General features: G+C 33.4%; 1 protein-coding gene across 1 annotated transcript in view; it reads left to right on the forward strand.

The window, feature by feature from the left end:
* The first annotated feature begins 435 nt into the window (after positions 1 to 435).
* The window catches only part of LOC106877100 (protocadherin Fat 4-like), a 31,166-nt gene continuing 9,519 nt past the window's right edge, over positions 436 to 22,082 (forward strand). The window contains exons 1-7 of the mRNA XM_089363291.1: positions 436 to 1,693; positions 7,165 to 9,586; positions 9,775 to 9,928; positions 10,087 to 10,159; positions 17,591 to 19,991; positions 20,180 to 20,333; positions 20,936 to 21,035. Coding sequence (XP_089219417.1) covers positions 7,208 to 9,586; positions 9,775 to 9,928; positions 10,087 to 10,159; positions 17,591 to 19,991; positions 20,180 to 20,333; positions 20,936 to 21,035 — 5,261 coding nt within the window. The 5' untranslated portion in view covers positions 436 to 1,693; positions 7,165 to 7,207. The remainder of the gene's footprint in view (positions 1,694 to 7,164; positions 9,587 to 9,774; positions 9,929 to 10,086; positions 10,160 to 17,590; positions 19,992 to 20,179; positions 20,334 to 20,935; positions 21,036 to 22,082) is intronic.

Here is a 22,082-nt window from a genome sequence, read left to right on the forward strand (position 1 = left end):
TGAAATCTCTTTGAATATGTTTTAACTTCAATAATACATTCCAATATTAAATTGTTCTCTATCCATGTTGATTGTAACTTCCATTGTTTGGCGTCTCCTCACATTTCTTTATCATTGGTTTGTCAACAGAAATACTGTCAACCTGTTGTGGTGACATCAAGTGATGATGCTGTGGAAGATAATGCTACTATGGTTTGTAACTATACATCAGATACAATGTCATCTAAGAGAAGTGGTAGACAAGGAGACCTGAAACATTATGAAGAAATACCAGGAGTATCAGGTTAGTAACTCCATTGATTCTTTTTTTTTTTTTTTGTTTTACTGTCCTGTATTTACGCTTACTAAATCCATACAAGCCATGTTAAATTGTTTTTAAATATGTATCACTATGTTTATATATTTGGCAAAAATATCTTTTTATCTCAATTCCAGATCAAAATATATATAAAAACAACGATTCATCTACATCAAAAGATTCTAATGAAGAAACACCAGTAAAGCATGTGTAATTTTTACCCTGAAATAACATATCTACCCTACTCTCTGTATATATATACAATACTCAGCTGATCAATGCAAATACCATGCCAATGAAGTCATTCTATATTATTAGTGTTGTTTAATTGTAAGGACAAGGAGTGTCAGAATATGAGAAGTGATTCTGATAAATAAATTGAAAGTTGTGAAAATCAATACAGTTTTATTTTAGTCAATTTGAGGTTCTGTACTATAATCACATTAATTTTGTTTGATGTGAAAAACTAGAAAGATATTGTATCTACACATAATTAAAGCAGGCCTTTTGATAGAAACCATAAAAAGCAAAGCTGACAGTGGTATGTGTTAGTTTTAATCCAAACCAGATTTATTTTGCTCTGCATTCTGTCAGGTTTCATGAAGTTATTCACTTGCATCAATCCACTTGACTATATTATCCTGCTAAATGTTTCACCACTTTTAGAAATTATTTTTATTTTGTAGATATCTGGAAATAAGAGTATAATGTTTCATAAGTATTTGCAATTATTGCTTTATTGTTTCATTTAACAATAAACGATAGTTTGAACTTGATTAGGAATGTGTATGTCACATAGCCTTGTGACATTCTTATTGAAAGATAAATTTGAATAGGAATACTAACATTGAATTTTGTAGTTCAGCATAAAGATAGTTATAATGGCAGTAAATGATAGTGAGAAAGGATGAACATCACACAATCTCACTTTAAGTTTCAGGCAGTGTTTGCCTACCAGAATCAATATAAAGAACATTGTTATTGGTCTTCTGTTTAGATCACTCAGCCAATCAGATTCTGGATAAAACATAGAAAAAATTCACTAACAAAGCCAAGCATTCACATCACTGATGTTATTATCCCAAACAATTATGTTATGTTTTAGTATAAACATAATTCTAAGTATTTAAATAGATACCCATGTAAATAGTAAACATCTTCTTTAAGGATACATACATACAGAATACTATTAGGTGGATATACTCTTACAAACATACAACTTCCATAACACATGCAGCCCTATCCTAGCAGCAGACTATCTGCCTGACGTGCTACACTACTCCATCACCATACAGCCATTGTCACACCATTACAGCAGCACGTACAATGGATCTTTCTACAATAAAAACGTCTTTCTATTCTCACTGAATAACCAATGATATAATTATTAAAGAGGTAAGTTTCTATTTGATCTCTTATAATCTCATTTGATATTATAAATCTCACTGAATATGTATTAAATATTAACAAAAGAACAAAGAAACTGAACATTTTGTACATATTTTTCATTAATGCTGTTCAAACTCTTTTATTTCACAACTAATTACAAGTTGTTGATTGAAATGTTCAACACTCAGTCTTTATTCATTGAAACGATGTTATATATGTTACATATATTGATCAGTAACAACTGAGAACAACCTATGAGATGTATTATAAAGTGTGTGTGTGTGCGTGCGTGCGTGCGTGTGTGCGTGTGCATGTTTGTTATAAAGTAAGATAGAATATTTCATCTGTATAGTAGATGTTATATGAAAGATATATTTAGACGTTTTGTGTAGCAGAAATATGTTTTTTATATGGTTATTGAATGTGAGTTTAGAACTTATGACATAGGAGTGTGTTATAGATTTTAGCTGGGGATAATGGCGGACATATTACAATTTACTGCTGTCAGGGAACGACCAGATATGGTGTCATGTTGTAGAAGATAAAATAATGAGAAAAACCACTTCTGACTAGAAGTGAAGAAATATAGACAATAGCATTTATGTCAAATCATTGCCGTTGTCGTCATCATCATCATCTATGTGGCTTCCATGTTAGCATGGTTTGGACAGAATAATACATTGTTTTCAAGTACATCAACCTATTTCATCTACTTCCATAGTTTATTAATTTCTATAATTTGAGCCTAAATTCCATATTGTAATTTATAATGTATTTCCAAGATTTCATTATGAACTTTTGTGATATTTTAATATCATTTAAAGCTTATATTTACAGAAATTAAAACTGAAATGTATTTTATCTATAAACAAGGTTTCCAATTCAAACTGAAAACAATTCTTCAGCATTGTGTTCAGATATATTTCACAATATTCTCTATCCAGGTTTTTAGATAATTCACATAAACTGCTACCATCCGTTTGTAGTTATCAGAATTGGTAGGTGCTCTAAATATCGACTCAAACTGTTTCTTCCTATTCTTTGTTCCTCATAAGATGTTTCATCTTTACATTAACTCTCCCATGTCATTTATTCTTTTGTTAGTTCTCCGATCTGAGATTCTTTCATCATTCATGGATTGTTTTATTTCTCAGACAAATGATGCAAGTATATTTTAAACTACATGAAACTGTGTTGGATTGCAGAATTTATTTCTTATTTAATTTCTCTGATGATTGTGAGGCTGCTTTACATAAGTTTTATTATACAAAGACTTTAGAAGAATCATACAGAATGTTCCAGATATGTAAAATTATTTGTTAGAAACCACTGAATATGAAAAACGATAGATTTATATGATAAGAACATTCTTTGCTGGATGTAGCAAGCATTCTTAAGTACACTGTTAATGTGCACCTATTACACTTTTGTCTGATTCCTTTGAATATTTACAATAAACAATTTGTGTATCATCAACCAATATCTCAACTGTAATAAGTCATGGAATCATTAATTATTACTCTGTCAGGCATACTTTCCTCTGTTTTCTATATATTATATCTTAATATCATCACTGTGGACACTAACATTTTATGGAAGGAACATTTTTCATTCTAATTGAACTTTTCAGAACCACTAATTAATGACATATTTAATTTTGTATGTCATTTATTTACATTGTAATATGTCCATATATTCCAGTCTGCTCATTATATATTGTTAATATCACATAAAGAACTAAGGAAGTTGTTGCTTATTTATAAGTTTATCATTTAAATATTTATGTTTTAAAGGATTGTATTTTCTTTGTTTTTCTTCCTCTTTCTTTACGACCCTAGAATCAAAAGGGCATGATGGGGTCAATAAGTAAGCAACTTCACTTTTCCTTATCTATGATTGTAATATCTGATCTATTGTTTTCTAACTTCTTGTCTACTTGAAGAGCAAAGTCCCACAAGATCTTACATTTCTCCAACTCTTTCGACTCGATGATTGTACCAGGTGTTTCCAGTTTCAAATCCCCATTTCTGGCACAGTTTCCAGTGTAAAACTTTTACAACCTGGTCATGCCTCCATTTCTTATTTTCTTCCTGTGCCAACTTGGAGCATTCTGTCACAATATGTGCCACTGTCTCATTCCAGGTCCCACAGTCTCTACATTTTTCTGACATATTCTTTCCATTTATATTTTTTCTCAAGTTATTTGTTTTCATTGTTTGATCTTGGGTCACTACAATTAGGCTCAGTTTCTTTTTATAATTGCTCCTTTTTTAACCGAGTCTAGGATTTTGTTTCACATATGTCCTCAGTGGCTCTCCAAAATTAGCCATGCAGAGGTTTCTCTTTGATCAATCTGATGTGCTCTCTTTGTATTTCATTCTTGCCTTTTTCTCCTATTATGTGCTTCATCACCTGCCTTTAGTAATTTTTCTGTGCTGCTCTGTAAATACTCGACTTTTTCTTTCCATCTGTATAACTTATTCTACTGCTATTAAGCCTCTTCCACTCTGGTCTCTCCTCAGGTACAGCCAGTTGATATCAGTTTTCGGATGGTGGAAAAAGGAACAACTTCCTAGTTTTTCTGTCAGGCTTCTTTATATCATTTTTGGTCCAGTCTATAATTCCAACTCCATATCTGATTAAGGGTACTGCTCTTGAATTGTTTCAATAAAATGTTTGGAATTCAACATTGACTACAATAATTTTCTGACTCTCCATGTGTACTCTCTACTGGTAATTTGTTCCATTTCTTCATTTTTTATCACATCTGCTTCGAGTATTCCCAAGTACTTATGCCACTGTCCTTTCTCAACCATTCTCATCGTTTGCCCATTTGGCATTTCAGTTTCCTGGCTTCTTTCTAATCTTCCTCATTTCATTTTCAGTATAGTGCACTTTTCTATGCCAAATTCCATACATATGTCATTTGAGAAAATGTGGATAGTATGTACAAGATTTTCAAGCTGTTTCTCATTTTTCACATAAGCCTTTATATCATCCATGAAAAGGAGATGATTATTTATCTGACCATTTCCTTTCCCCAAATTGTAAGCAATTTTAACATTACATAGTATCATACTGAGCAGTCTCATGGCCAATATGAATAGTAATGGAGATAAGCTATCACCTTGGAGTATTCCACATCTGATGTTCACTGTTCCAGGTTTTTGTTTCCCTCTGATCAATTCAGTATTCCAGTGTTTCATACTTTCATTAAGCATTTTCTCCATGTTTTTTGCTATTCCAAACATGCTCATTGTTTGATTTATCCAACTATGTGGTACCATTTCAAATGCTTCTTTTGTAATCTAGCTGTGGATAATGTATAGTTCTGTATATATATATATATATATATATAAAGACATATCTTTGATGAAAGATCTGTTCAAGCATGGCTAATCTCAAAATAGGTATTAACAATAATAAATTGCTGACTGAATTGCAGAGTTCTTTTAGACATAGAACTTACTATTGCTTGTTGCTATCTTGTGTTATATATTCTTAGATTCAATGTTCTGCATTTTTTAAAGTTCATATCATTTGATCTTATTCAAATAATATATAGAAACAAATAAAATACATTCAGATGAGAGTTTGAAGTTTAACATTGAAATGAAAATAAGAAATAGTCTTCTGTTAGGTCTCATTTCAGTGTGATATATATACAGGTATCTATTGTGTGCTGTTGTTAGAAATCAGGCAAAAAAAAAATTTATAAATTTTATGTCATTGTGTAGGAGCATATTTTTTCTTATGCTTTGTCAGATAAATTTTCTTTTTCATATTAAAGATAAATATTCAACCTTCAATAGAGTATGCTGTTGTGTGATATGGTGGGCTCTGAGAAGGCTAGGAGTAGATGAGTGGCTTGTGGAAGTTGTACAGGTCATGAACAGGGGTGCTGTCTGTAAGCTGAAAGTTAACCATGAGTATAGTAAAGAATTTGGCGTACAGGTAGTTGTCCATCAAAGCTCAGCCCTCAGTCCCCTACTTTTCATCATTGTCCTTCAGGACGTAACAGAGGAATTCAAGACTGGCTGCTTCTGGGAACTCCTTTATACTGATGATGTTGTCCTCAAAGAAGATACTGCATCAGAGCTGGAAAAGAAATTCCAGGTATGGAAACAAAACCTGGAATTTAAGGGCCTTAAGGTTAACTTAGAAGACTAAGGTCTTAGTATGCATAAGAAAGAAAAAAAACAGACAGGACCCTACCCTGTTCAGGTTACTGGCCCTGCTTGATTTGTTGGAAAGGCATACCCAGGAATTCCATATGGTGTACCCAGTTTAAGCCATGGACACACGAGGTGCAGTGGAATAGTAGGAGGGTTATCAGAGAAAATAATGTTCATATGTGGAAGATGCAGAGAAGCCACAAAAACTACAGATACTTGGGAAATCAATTTTATCAAATGCCCCAGAAGCTCTTTAGAGGTAGTGGATAATTTCTGTTACTTAGGGGACCAAGTTAGGTAGTAGGGGTGAACATATGGATAGCATAATAGCTAGAATAAGAATAAGATGGAGAAAATTCAGAGAGCTTTTACCTCTGTTGGCAACAAAAGGTTTCTCTCTCTGAGTGAAAGGAAGATTGTATGATGCATGTATACGAACAGCAATGCTAGATGGAAGCGAGACATGGGCCCTGAATGCAGGGGACATGTGAAGGCTAGAGAGGAATGAGGCCAGTATGCTCTGCTGGATGTGTAATGTAAGTGTACATGTTCGACAGAGTGCTAGTGTTTTGAGAGAGAAGTTGGGCATTAGAGGGATTAGATGCTGTGTGCAAGAGAAAAGACTGCACTGGTTTGGTCATGTTATGTGGATGGATGCTGACAGCCCCTCATGGAAGAGAGAGACCCAGGAAGACATGGGGTGAAGGACCACCTCAGAACACTGAACCTTTCACACAAGACGCCAAAGGATTGAGATACCTGGCACCTTGCTGTACTCAGAAAGAACCGTCCTCCAGAGCAGAAGTGTTCAGGCTGTATTCTCTGATGAAAAGGATTGGCCTGCAAGAGTCCTGTGTCGGTGCCATGCTAAGAACACCCATGCTGGTGTCACATGAAAGTACTTGTGCTGGTGCCACATTAAAAGCCCCAAGCACACAAACCAAACCAGACTGGAACCTGGTGCAGCTCTCCGGCTTGCCAGCTCTAGTCAAACCATCCTGCCCATGCCAGTATGGAAAATGGATGTTAAAAGATGGTGTTATCATTGTCCTGCTTCTCATTCTTGTTCTTCAGTGTAGTTATCCAACAACAGTGAATTAAGTAAAATCTCTTTCATAGGGTGCGTAGCTTTTGCTATTTTTTTCACTTTTGTAGATTCATTGAAACAAATTATTGACTTCTTCATAAAGTCTATAAATGTAGTTTTGTAAAGTAATAGATTCATATTTCTAATGTAACTGAGAACTATATTTTAAGATGATTTATTTCTGATAATAAATAGAAACATATTTCTCTTCTTAGGTTAACACACTTGATTTTTTAAACAAGACCAACTATCAACAACATGTTATTGTCATTGTGTATTGTGTTATCAATGGTCCACTGTGTCCTGACCATAGACCTTACCTACCATGTGGAAGAAGAGAGAAGTCCAGGAACATATGTAGCAGACATTGCTGCTGATTCTAAACTTTTAGACAATGTTAAACCATCTGACCAACATTTGATAACATTCAGTCAATTCAAACGAAAGGTGGCACAATTATTTAATATCACCAAAACAGGTAAACTGTACACTGCTCAGACATTGGATGCAGAAGATCTCTGTACATTCAATAAAGAATGTTCTAGAATTGTCAAAGTTGTTGTCAATAAAGGAACAAGTGTTACAAAAGTACTAAAAATCAAAATTGTAATAGAAGACATCAATGACCATGAACCTGAATTTCCTATAAAAGGAGTAAATATTGAGTTTGGTGAACATGATCGCAAAGGTTCAGACAGATCAATACCCAATGCTATGGACAAAGATGTAGGATTTCAAAATTCCTTAATACAATATAAATTAAAATCAAAGAATGGAGAACCATTCTCTCTGTCAGTGTCTAAAAGAGCTGATGGTATTTCTTCTCTTAAAATAGTTTTGAAAGAATCATTAGACAGAGAAGTCAAAGACACATATTTATTACAAGTCATAGCTAAAGATGGAGGTTCACCAGCAAAACAAGGTGTTTTGAATATAAATATTTCTATAACAGATTTAAACGACAACCCACCTGTATTTTCTAAACCTTTATATAATATATCCATACAAAGTACACATCACAAGTCTAAACCCATCATTGTTTTATCTGTAAGTGATGCTGATTCTGGTGAAAATGGTAAAATTACTTTCCATTTCAGTCCAAAGACATCAGATATAGCAAAAACCTATTTTCAGTTAAATGAAACCAGCGGAACTATTTTGTTAAGTAAATATACGAGTTTAGGAAAAAAGAAAACTTATGAACTGTTTATAGAAGCCAGGGATGGGGGCAGCCCTCCTCTCAGTTCCATAGCAACTGTTTTGGTAAATGTTATCAACCAACACAATAATCCTCCATCTATTGATATTGATTATGTTTCTGCAATCAACGACAACACAGCTACCATTTCTGAAAACATCAAAGTTGGTAGTTTCATTGCTTATGTGATGGTCACTGACAACGATGTGGGACAAAATGGAGAGGTCAGCTGTGATATCAAACATGATACATTCAAACTACAGTCAATGGGATCTAAAGAATATAAAATCATTCTAAACAAACCAGTGGACAGAGAAACACAAGGACACTATAACATTCCTGTCTCGTGTCAAGATAAAGGATTACCTCCTCTGAAAAGTGTTAAAACCCTCTCTATCCAAGTGACGGACATCAATGATGTACAACCACAGTTTACCAAAGATACATTCCAATTCCTCACCTATGAAAACAAAGATAAAGACTTCCCTATTGGTTTTGTCAATGCCACTGACCCTGATCTTGGATCTGCTGGACAACTCACATATTCTCTGCTGCGTAAAGAAAAATCCAATCTACCATTTCTCATCACCAGTTATGGCTTCATTTCAGCCACCATGTCATTGGACAGAGAGAAACAAGATGTGTATAAGTTTGAGGTTTTTGTCAAAGATAACGGAAGCCCATCTCTGAATGACACAGCAAATGTTGTTGTTGAGATTCTCGATCAAAATGACAATGCTCCCTATTTCACATATCCTAGTAGTGACCCTTACACCCTGAACGTGCAGTACCATCCGCAGAGTAAGAGTGACATCACAGTTTTGAGAGCCTCTGATGGGGACAGTGGAAACAATGCTTTCCTCAGATATGCAATCGTACAAGGCAATGATAAACAGTTGTTTAGTATGAACTCACACAGTGGTGCTTTATCATTCTCCAGACAAGTTTATCTAAATGATGCTGGAAGTTATGAGCTGGTGTTTGTTGTGAAGGACAGTGGTAGTCCAGTTCAGTCGTCAACAACTAGTGTCACTTTGGTATTGGCTGTTAGTAACGAGACATCACCAATGTCGAAGAGTGGACCTTTACAATCTTCGGGTAGGGTCCATATGACATGGGTTATTATCATTGTATCCTCAGCAGTAATAATATCAGTGGCTATTGTTGTTTCTATAACACTGTGTATTATGAAATGCATTAAACACAGAGATAACACAGCAGCTGCTGCAACAAAGACTACAGCATACCAAGGTAGAGCAGAGATGAAACAATTGTTGTACCAGACTAACACTTCTGTTGCTATGTCAAGGAATGCAGAAGAGATGGTGAAAAGGAATATCTATTCTGAGAAATCCAAGAGTGAATGTTATGCAGAAGGTCAGCTGCGGAACAAATATGAATCTTCAGTTCAGTCAAGAACTTTACCAAAACCTACCCCAGTAAGTGGAAACATTATAATATTTTCTCTCTCTTCACTGTATATGTAAAAAAGGAACAATGAAATCTCTTTGAATATATTTTAACTTCAATAATACATTCCAATATTAAATTGTTCTCTGTCCATGTTGATTGTAACTTCCATTGTTTGGTGTCTCCTCACATTTCTTTATCATTGGTTTGTCAACAGAAATACTGTCAACCTGTTGTGGTGACATCAAGTGATGATGCTGTGGAAGATAATGCTGCTATGGTTTGTAACTATACATCAGATACAATGTCATCTAAGAGAAGTGGTAGACAAGGCGACTTGAAACATTACGAAGAAATACCAGGAGTATCAGGTTAATAACTGAACTGGTTTTTTTTACTTCATTTTTATTTCATATTGACATTTATTAATTATCTCTAATTCTTCAATGCATATTAAATTGTTTTTTTGTCTATGTATACATATGTTTTAGTATATTGTCAGAAATGTCTATTATCATCTAAATTTCAGATCAAAATATATATAAAAACAATGATACATCAACATCAAAAGATTCCAGTGAAGAAACACCAGTGAAACATGTGTAATTAATCGGCTGTTGCAATAACAACTATCTTCATCTCTAGCTCTACATATTCACTTATCAGTTCATAAACAATACCAATAAAAGCATTCCTTAGTGTTTCCTCTATATTAGTCATCTACATATATAGATAACGAGTGTCTGTATATGACTAAGAGTTCTGAGACAAAAACATAAAGTTAGTTTAAATTTTGTTTTAGTTAATTTAAGGTTCTGTACTATGATTATGACACTTTTATTTTTGAATAACTAATAATATCTACTGTCTGCAAATAATAAAATCAAGCCTTTTGATAGAAACTGTAAAAAAACAAAGCCAACACTGATATGTTGCGGTTTCAATCCAACCTAGGTATACTTAGGTTTTCATTCTGTCAGTTTCCTTAAAACTTTGCACTGATGTCAAAATGCTTGATTACATTTTTGATTACATTCTCTCAGCAAATCTTTTGCCAGTTTTAGAAATTACTTTTATAGTGTAGTTATCTAACAATAGCAATATAAATGTTTTGTAAATATTTGTAATTATCTCTTCACTATTTTGTTTAAGACTAACTGTAAGCAATATTTTAAACTTAATTAAAAATGTCCATGTCATATTCTTGTGACAAAATATAAACATTCTCATTGAAATATAAATAAATGTGAATTTAAATGAGAATACTGACATAGAATTGTTAGCAGAAATGTAATTCAGCATAAAGATTGTTATAATGGCAGTGAGGATTGTGAAGAAGGATGAATATCACAGTCTCACTTTCTTCCTTGTATGAATTTAAGGTATTTTGTCTAGTAAAATCAATGTAAAAGAGAAGATTGTCATTGGTCTTCTGTTTAGGTCATTCAGCCAATCAGACTCTCACTAAAACATAGAAAGAAATCACTAACAAAGCTAAGCCTTCACATTGCTGATATTATTTAACTAAACAATTTTGTTTTGTGTAGCTGTTTACATATCTATCTATATATATATGTATATATATATATGTAAATAGCAAACAAATATCATCTTTAAGGATAAATACATATAGAATATTATTAGGTGGATGTACTCCCACAAAACATACAACTTGAACAACACATGCAACCCTCTCCTAGCAGCAGACTATCTGCCTGACGTGCTACACTACTCCATCAACATACAGCCATTGTCACACCATTACAGCAGCACGTACAACGGATCTTTCTACAACAATACGTCTTTCTATTCTCACTGAATAACCAATGATATAATTATTAAAAAGGTAAGTTTCTATTTAATCTTTTATAATCTCATTTGATGCAATAAATCTCAGTGAATGTTTAAGATATTATTGTAACATAATATTAACAAGAGAACAAAGAGACTGAATAATAATTCTCACATTTTCAGTAACGTTGTTCAAATTGTTTTATTTCACAATTAGCTAAATGTCGTTGATTGAAATATTTAATGGCTCAGTTTTTATTGAGGGAAACAATATTACTGGGGTCTATATTATATTTGTTACTTATATTCATCAATAACAAGAGAAACTATCTATAAAATAGATTGTAAAGTGTATGTTTTGTTTTTTGTTATAAGGAAGATATAATGTTGTATCTATATAGTTGATGTTATATGAAAGATTTATTGAGCTGTTTGGTATAGCAGAAACCTGTTTAAATATGGTTATAGCTTGTAAGTTGTTAGAAGTAATGAGGTAGCGGTTTGTTGTAGATTTTGGTTATGGTGCACATAATGTGATTTCCTGCTATTAGGAAGTTACCAAAATTAATGTTATGTTGTATAATACAATACAATGAGAAGTACCATCTTTGTTTGGAATTTAGAAATTATAAACAATATCATTTATATTGTGTGTATGTGTTTACTTGTAAATTATATTTATATGTATGTCAAACTATTACTGTCATCATAGTCATTATCATCATCATCATTACCATCATACTGCATCCAATTACCATATTGGGGTGGATTGAATAGAATAAAATTAAGTATTTTAATGTTATCTTCTTATATTTTGTACTATTTTTTCCAGTCTTTAGTTATGGTTTTCATATTGTTTTATACTAAGTTGAAGTGTCTTTTATATGTAAATCAGGTTTGCAATTCAGAATGAAGACAAGCTATCATCATCAGCTACATTATGTCATTATAGTCAAATATATTTCACAATGTTCTGTATTTATATGTTTCCATATTTTAACAAAAACTGCTACCATTTAATATTGTATATTATTTGTGAGTGTTCTGAACCTCTGTTACATGTTATTCTTTGCTTCTCATAAGATGTTCCATCTTCACAATAAACATCTCATGTCACATATTCTTTGCCAGTCCATTGTATCAGATATAATGATGTAATTACTCATATTCACCACCGAAAACATATTTTAAACAAACCTAAATTAGGTTATATTTGAGAACTTATTACTTACTTATTTTTTCTGATGATTTTGGTTCTTAAAATGATTGTGACTCCAATTTGGATTGATTACATAAGGAATTCATCTCAAAATTACACAAACTTCGTTGATGACAAGAAGCTGAAAGATTAAAGGCATGAGTGACTGAAAGTTACATTCAATAGCTTCTTAGAGGTTTTATTATACAAAGGCTTTAGATATACCTTACAGAATGCTCCATATGTGCAAAATTATGGATTAGAAATCACTGAATGGGAATAAGATATGTGTAAGAATACTCCTTGCCAAATGTAACAAGCATTGCTTATGTGCACCTACAACACATTTGTCTGCTTTCTTCAAACATTTACAAGTAATTTGTGTTGATGTAAGTACCTGCAAACAAGGTATCTACCATGATGTATTACAATATGATAAATTATTTTGCCATGCATTCTTTTCTCTGTTTTATAAGTATACAATATCCTAATAGCATTACTGTGGAAGCTAAAATTGTTACAAAATGAACAATTTTACCATTTATAATCACTAAATAATGACATACAAAGATATGTCTGTCATAATTTAAATTGTGATATGCCTATATATTTCAGTTTTCTCATTATACATCATTGATATCATATAAGAACAAACAAGATTCTGGCTTATTTATAAGTTTCTCATATAAATATACCAATTCTCAAGTGATTGCATTTTATTTGAAGTATATCATATTTAGTAAATACTATTTTAATAAAGATTAAGAAGCTTGCTTCTCAACTATGTGGTCTCAAATTCAGTCCTACTGTGTGGCACCTTTGGCAAGTGTCTTCTATAGCTGACCAAAGCTTTGTGAGTGAATTTGGTAGATGGAAACTGAAAGAAACCCATAATGTGTGTATTTGTGTGTGCCCTCGTCTTGACATCATGTGATGATTGTAAATGAGCATCACTGATAATGTTGTTTGTTTTCAGTGTTCGGGGGGTGGGGTATTACCTTAATTGGAAACAGGTGAGGGTTTGGGATGGAAAAAGCATCCTGCTATAGGAAACTTGATTTGATTGCATACATGGAAATGATGATGAATACCACTTTAATCAATCTAAACAAAATCCTACAAAAAATAGAAATAGAACAAAAATGTTTTCTTCAAACCAAATAAATAAATATAGATTCAGCTCCTCGTTAGATATTAGTGGTATTTGTGGTTGACGATGAAGCTATTGGCTCTTTCAAATGGTTACTTAGATGTTAAAAAAAATCAATAGTGATAGGAGTACATTTCCTGTAATAAAAAAACATTCTGTCAGTCTTCATACCTGTTATAGTAACTTCTTTAGGAAGAAGATATTTCTGGGAAAACAATGAAATGGGAACATTAGAGAAAATTAAATTTCCTTGCTTTGTTTTGGAAGTTGATAGAACCAGGCAGAATAGAAACAGAAAAAAAAAATGGAGAAGGAAGATGTGGAAGATAAATGACACCCACAGTTAGGAATAAGTTTAGATAAATTTTAATCGATGCATACAAATGCTGGGAGAAAGATTTAAACACTTGTAGCATAGATGACAACTGAGAATTCTTACCTGCTAAGGTTACAATTTAGATGTATGGCTGAGGTAAAGTCCCAGCTGAACTGACGGTAACATGGTGGTAGAATGTCATGTTTGATAGGGCAGTAAAGGTTAAGAAGCAGGCTTAGGTAAGAAGGAAGATGGTTGTAGAGGGCATTATCAAATAGCTAATAGGAAACCTTGGTGACAGCTATACTTGGTTAAAAGTGTGGCAAAATGGAAGAGAAGTGCACATGCCTTGCATCATGTAGATCGATTATTGTGAATTACTCAGAAGTGTGAGAGAATTGAAGTATCATTGGTGAAAAGTGTATTTAGAATGATGAAAGCATACTTGCCATTGATACAGAAGACAGGAAAGTGGCATGGAAGTGCTATGAGAGGCTACTGAATGTGGAGAATGTATGGGATAAAAAAAGAGTTATCTCATGCTGACCCTCTCAAGGGACCAGCAATTTAAGTTGACAGCAGCATGGTGAATAAAACTATTTTGGACATGAAGAGAAAGCTGCAGATGCATCAGGTATTGCTGAGGTTACCAGAGATAGTGGGGTGGTTTCTGTTACTGAAAATATAGTTGCTAGAATAAGAATAGGATTCAGAAAGTTAAAAGAGCTTTTACCTCTGTTGGCAACAAACGCTCTCTCTCTCTCTTTCTCTCCAAGTGCAAACGTATTTAATGGATAGGAAAAAGTTCAGGTAACTACTATTACTGCTGGCAACAAAGGTGTTTTCCCTCAGAGTGAAGGGTAGAATGCATTATGCTACTGTTAGAGCTACGATACCCCATGGCAGTGAGACATGGGCTTTCAGAACTTGAGAAGACTGGAAAGAAATGAAACTAGCATGCTCCATTGGATATGCAAAGTCAGTGTACATGAATGATAGAATACAGGTGTCATCATCATCATTTAACATCCACTTTCCATGCTGGCATGAGTTGGATGGTTCGACTGAGGATTGGCAGGCCGGGAGGCTGCACCACGCTCCAATCTGATTTTGCAAGGTTTCTACAGCTGGATGTTCTTCCTAATGCCAACCACTTTGAGAGTGTAGAGGGTGCTTTTTACGTGCCAGTCAGGCAGCACTCGCAATGACCATGCTCAAATGGTGCTTTTTATAGATACACACACACACACACATACATATAGATATATACACATATACATATATATATATGTATATGTGCATGTGTGTGTGTTGAAAGAAAAATTGGGAATTAGAGGAATCAGATGTAGTTCACAAGTAAAATAGACTGCGCTGGTACAGATATATGATGCGTATGGATGAGGACAGCCAAAAAAGAAGTGCCAATATCTTAAGAGGAATGGAACTTGCTACTAAGGGATAGGAAACAGGCTAATCTCAGGATCCTGAACCTCTTGAAGCACAATGTGCATATATATATTTATATATTATACATACACAAGTGACCCTCACTCAATTTCCTTAAGACATCCTCATCACCCAACATCTTATTCACTTCTGTGTTCTGCTGCTGTAAATAATTGTGAGCAGAACTGCTTACTTCACCAGCTTTCCCCTGATACCACTTATGTTCTTCACTACCTGGAATCATTTCATGTGATATCCACCATTCATTCTTAACACTGTCCTCTCCACCCACATTTTACACTGATCACCCACCCAAGTCACCATTTTATCTTTCCTCTTTTCATTGTCCCCATGCAATATGCTTGCCTCTTGCAACCTGCCCAACCACACATCATCTCTCTCTCTCTCTCACTCTCTCTCTCTCTCTCTCTCTCTCTCTCTCTCTCTCTCTCTCTCTCTCACTCGCATCCTTCTGTCAACTGTATTGTTTTTATTATGCTGCTCCCTATCCTGATTTATTCTGCACTGTCTCCAAGGACTATGCTTCAGTGTTGGTGGTATGAGAAAACACACCCAGCGCATTCTATGAGTGATTAGCAAGAGGAACGCATTCAACCTTGGTAACTTGGCCAAATGGCTTACATCATGATCAGCCATACCAGAGTGGAGGGCAAATGTAAAAGGAGGATGGTGATAATGATGATGCTAGTGGCAGCACCAGTGCTACAGGGGAATTACCTGCCATTCTGATAGGATCTGCATATATATATATATATATATATATATATATATATATATATATATATATATATTGTCGGGAAACAACTTTAATGAACTCACTAAAACATGCCCACTACTTTTCTCTGTGAAATTAAACAAAAAAAAAAAATTTGTTTTTAATAACATTAATTAACACTTCTACTTTTTCAAGTATTTCTTGTTTCACATTCGTTCGCTTCTCAACCCATAGTAGACATAATAAGTTATCATTCTTCAATTAAATATAGTTTTTGATCTTCAGAGTGTCTGTAATTAAAGTGAGCCAGTTATATGTAAGCTGGTGACCTGGCCTGAATGTTTACAACTAAGGTAACTCTTGTCATGACAGACAACTAACAGCGAGGTGGTTAAACCAGGTGAGAGTTAAGTCTACTCGGAAATATATGATTGTTAATGAAGTAGAATAGGAGAGCAGTATCCTTAAAGGTATAAAATTGTCATTTGGCACTCAGGAGAATAGCCTAAGCTTTGGGTAAAACAATTATTGATTTGGAATTCAGTATAGATTCTCTCTTCTTAGTGATTTCTTTTTCTCCTTTTAATAAGAATCAGAAAGTATATCAGTTCAGGGGACAGTAGGGTCTCCAGTATGCAGGTAATGTATTATGTATTGTAGAGCCTTCCAGAATGTGAAAGTGGAAGAACAATGGAACTAAGTGTAAATATAATCAGGTATTGATATTTGTAGGAACCTTTATAATATAATTACTTCAATCTTTATACTGATTATGAAGAAAGTAGATAACAATTTAACATTGCATTGGTAGTATGACAAAGTGATGTAAATGATCTGATTAGGGTAACAGACTTGAAAAATTACATGACAACAGATCACTCATAGTCACATGTAAAAAACTAAGAATAAAGAGAATCTGTTAAACTATTACAAATCAGAATTCAGCATGAAAATTACATCATCTTGGAAAATTACATTATCTTGTTATAGTTTTATAGGTGAATTTTTTGTATGAGTCCTATTAATTCTGCTCTAAAAATATTTAATCCTAGCTTTGGTGATTCAGATGTTATGGGGTACATAATGGTTTTGTTTTACAGTTTTATAGAAACATTGACAATTAAATTATACATGCTTTATTATTCATATATGAAATAATACATTCAGATTAGAGCCTGGTGTTGCCATCTGGTTTCACCAGTCCTCAGTCAAATCGTCCAACCCATGCTAGCATGGAAAGCGGACGTTAAACGATGATGATGATGATGATGATGATATATTTCTAATTTTACAATAATTTCATATTCTAAACTGTGGTTAATTTACAATAATATCTAACCAAGTAAATGTGCTTTTTGTTTTAGGTTCAATCCTCAAAACATCTGATATCTTAAAGAGTAACAACAAACAGCAGCAACAAAATGTTATTGTCATTGTGTATTGTATTGTCAATGGTCCACTGTGTCCTCACCATAGACCTTACCTACCATGTGGAAGAAGAGAGAAGTCCAGGAACATATGTAGCAGACATTGGTGCTGATTCTAAACTTTTAGACAATGTTAAACAATCTGACCAACATTTGATAACATTCAGTCAATTCAAACGAAAGGTGGCACAGTTATTTAATATCACCAAAACAGGTAAACTGTACACTGCTCAGACACTGGATGCAGAAGATCTCTGTACATTCAACAAAGAATGTTCTAGAACGGTTAAAATTATTATAAAGAAATTGACAACATTCACAAAAATATTAAAAGTCAAAATAGTAATAGAAGATATTAATGACCATGAACCGGAGTTTCCAGAAAAACAAATCACTCTACATTTTGGGGAAGGTGATGGGAGAGGAATGAAAAAGTCAATTCCAAATGCCATAGACAAAGATATTAGTTACCAAAATTCTTTCATTGAATACAAACTTAAAAAATCTGATGATTCATTTTCCCTGTCAGTTTCTAAAAGAGCTGATGGTATTTCATCATTAAACATTGTTTTAAAAGAGAAATTAGACAGAGAGATAAAAGATAAATATAATTTAGAAGTTATTGCTAAAGATGGAGGTTCTCCATCTAAACAGAGTGTGTTAAATGTTGTGATTGTTGTTGACGATCAGAATGATAATCCACCTGTATTTTCAAAACCACTTTATAATATTTCAATTAGAACCACACATGACAAAACCAAACCTATTCTTACTTTGTCAGTAACAGACAAAGATATTGGATCCAACAGTAAAATTACTTTCCATTTCAGCCCCAAAACTTCTGATTTAGCAAAGAAATATTTCGAATTGGATGAAAAGACTGGCAAAGTATTTTTATCTAGAATTTCTAGTTTAAATGAAAAAACATCTTTTGAATTATTCATTGAAGCCAGAGACGGGGGTAGTCCTCCAATCAGTTCTATAGCGACTGTTCTGATAAATGTTATCAACCAACACAACAATCCTCCAGCCATTGATATTGATTATGTTTCTGCAATCAATGACAACACAGCTACCATTTCTGAAGACATCAAAGTCGGTAGTTTCATTGCTTATGTGATGGTCACTGACAATGATGTGGGACAAAATGGAGAGGTCAGCTGTGATATCAAACATGATACATTCAAACTACAGTCAATGGGATCTAAAGAATATAAAATCATTCTAAACAAACCAGTGGACAGAGAAACACAAGGACACTATAACATTCCTGTCTCCTGTCAAGATAAAGGATTACCTCCTCTGAAAAGTGTTAAAACCCTCTCTATCCAAGTGACGGACATCAATGATGTACAACCACAGTTTACCAAAGATACATTCCAATTCCTCACCTATGAAAACAAAGATAAAGACTTCCCTATTGGTTTTGTCAATGCCACTGACCCTGATCTTGGATCTGCTGGACAACTCACATATTCTCTGCTGCGTAAAGAAAAATCCAATCTACCATTTCTCATCACCGGTTATGGCTTCATTTCAGCCACCATGTCATTGGACAGAGAGAAACAAGATGTGTATAAGTTTGAGGTTTTTGTCAAAGATAACGGAAGCCCATCTCTGAATGACACAGCAAATGTTGTTGTTGAGATTCTAGATCAAAATGACAATGCTCCCTATTTTACATATCCTAGTAGTGACCCTTACACCCTGAATGTGCAGTACCATCCGCAGAGTAAGAGTGACATCACAGTTTTGAGAGCCTCTGATGGGGACAGTGGGAACAATGCTTTCCTCAGATATGCAATCGTACAAGGCAATGATAAACAGTTGTTTAGTATGAACTCACACAGTGGTGCTTTATCATTCTCCAGACAAGTTTATCTAAATGATGCTGGAAGTTATGAGCTGGTGTTTGTTGTGAAGGACAGTGGTAGTCCAGTTCAGTCGTCAACAACTAGTGTCACTTTGGTATTGGCTGTTAGTAACGAGACATCACCAATGTCGAAGAGTGGACCTTTACAATCTTCGGGTAGGGTCCATATGACATGGGTTATTATCATTGTATCCTCAGCAGTAATAATATCAGTGGCTATTGTTGTTTCTATAACACTGTGTATTATGAAATGCATTAAACACAGAGATAACACAGCAGCTGCTACAACAAAGACTACAGCATACCAAGGTAGAGCAGAGATGAAACAATTGTTGTACCAGACTAACACTTCTGTTGCTATGTCAAGGAATCCGGAAGAGATGGTGAAAAGGAGTATCTATTCTGAGAGATCCAAGAGTGAATGTTATGCAGAAGGTCAGCTGCGGAACAAATATGAATCTTCAGTTCAGTCAAGAACTTTACCAAAACCTACCCCAGTAAGTGAAAACATTATAATATTTTCTCTCTCTTCACTGTATATGTAAAAAAGGAACAATGAAATCTCTTTGAATATGTTTTAACTTCAATAATACATTCCAATATTAAATTGTTCTCTGTCCATGTTGATTGTAACTTCCATTGTTTGGTGTCTCCTCACATTTCTTTATCATTGGTTTGTCAACAGAAATACTGTCAACCTGTTGTGGTGACATCAAGTGATGATGCTGTGGAAGATAATGCTGCTATGGTTTGTAACTATACATCAGATACAATGTCATCTAAGAGAAGTGGTAGACAAGGAGACTTGAAGCATTATGAAGAAATACCAGGAGTATCAGGTTAATAACTATTCTGTTGTTTTTTTCATCTCAAGTGTGGAGTTTTAGTAACAGCCATTTCTAACAAATATACTGCCAGAAATTTTCAGGTTATAAACTCCAGAATATATGTTTTATCTTAATATATTTTTTTACCTTTTCATTAAGTAATTAATTAATGAAATCTGCAATTCTGTGATTTTGTAATGTATGTTTTCAATCTAAATTCCAGATCAAAATATATATAAGAATAATGATGCAACTACGTCAAAAGATTCCAGTGAAGAAACTCCAGTCAAACATGTATAATACTTTACTTTATATAAATACAAGATATATGCTGTTCAGTACAAACACATACACACACACACACACACATCAACATATACATTTTGCAGTATACTCTATAAGAATATACATTAGCAAAGAGGAAATGATCTTATAAATATGTAATAATTTGTTTTTTCAAATTGTCCCTTGATTTTTATGATACAATATAAGAATCATCATCATCATCATTATCATCTGTTCTCCACACTGGCACACAAAATTTAGTATTTGTTACTAAGTTTAATATTTTTGGACATTTTATATGGTTTATCTTATTTATTATGTCTTTCAAGAAATTTATGTACTTCTAACTAAGATGGTATGGATATGTACACAAAGGAGATTTTTATATGTTAGTTGCAAAGTTTTGTTACACCTTTGGAGTAATGTCGAGTAGAAAAGTTATAACTTATGCTAGGAATGACTCTAGGAAAGCATGTTCATCACAACCTATGTGACCATCTTTTTCACAAAAAGAAATCAATGTGAAGAGAACATCTTCATTGGTCTTCTGTCACAATCATTCAACCAATCAGATTCTCACTGAAACATAGAAAGAAATCACCAACTAAGATTAGCATTTGCGTTACTGATGTTATTAAAGCAGACAGTTATGTTTAACAATAGACTATTGCAGTTATATAAATTTATATATATAGATAGATATATTTAAATAGTCATTGATACCAGCAAACAAACATCATCTTCAAGGATAAATACATGCAGAATATTATTAGATGGGTATATTCCAACAAGCATACAACTTCAGTGACACACACGAACCTTATCCTAGCAGCAGACTATCTGCCTGACGTGCTACACTACTCCATCAACATACAGCCATTGTCACACCATTACAGCAGCGATTACAATGGATCTTTCTACAACAATACATCTTTCTATTCTCACTGAATAACCGATGATATAATTATTAAAGAGGTAAGTTTTTATTTAATCTTTTATAATCTCGTTTGATGCAATAAATCTCATGCATGCTTAAGATAGTATCCTAACATATTTAATATGAACAAGAGAACAAAGAGATTGAACAATAATTCACCCATATTTTTCAGTAGTTTTGTCCGTGTCATTTTATCTCAGAAATAATTGAATGCTATTTTGTTGAAAATGTTTCATAGACTTTACTTTGCATGAGCAAAAATATCTAATGTATTTATAAGGTAGGTACTGTATAAATGATAGATTAGCATATCTGGTATGTAATATTAAAAAATACATTATTGTTTATAATGAGTAGATTGTTGGTAGTGATTTCTTGATCTAAAATACATGCAAAACATTAGCTGGTGTAGTTTTTTAAGATTTTTTTCATAAACTTAGATTATTATTTAACTACAGTATGAAATTTATTTTAAATGTATTTATTACTTAATTATCTTAAATAATAATGGTGTGTCAAGGGTTAATGACAGACAAACT

The sequence above is a fragment of the Octopus bimaculoides genome, chromosome 14, assembly GCF_046866305.1.
Source record: "Octopus bimaculoides isolate indiv1 chromosome 14, ASM4686630v1, whole genome shotgun sequence".
Taxonomy (NCBI): domain Eukaryota; kingdom Metazoa; phylum Mollusca; class Cephalopoda; order Octopoda; family Octopodidae; genus Octopus; species Octopus bimaculoides.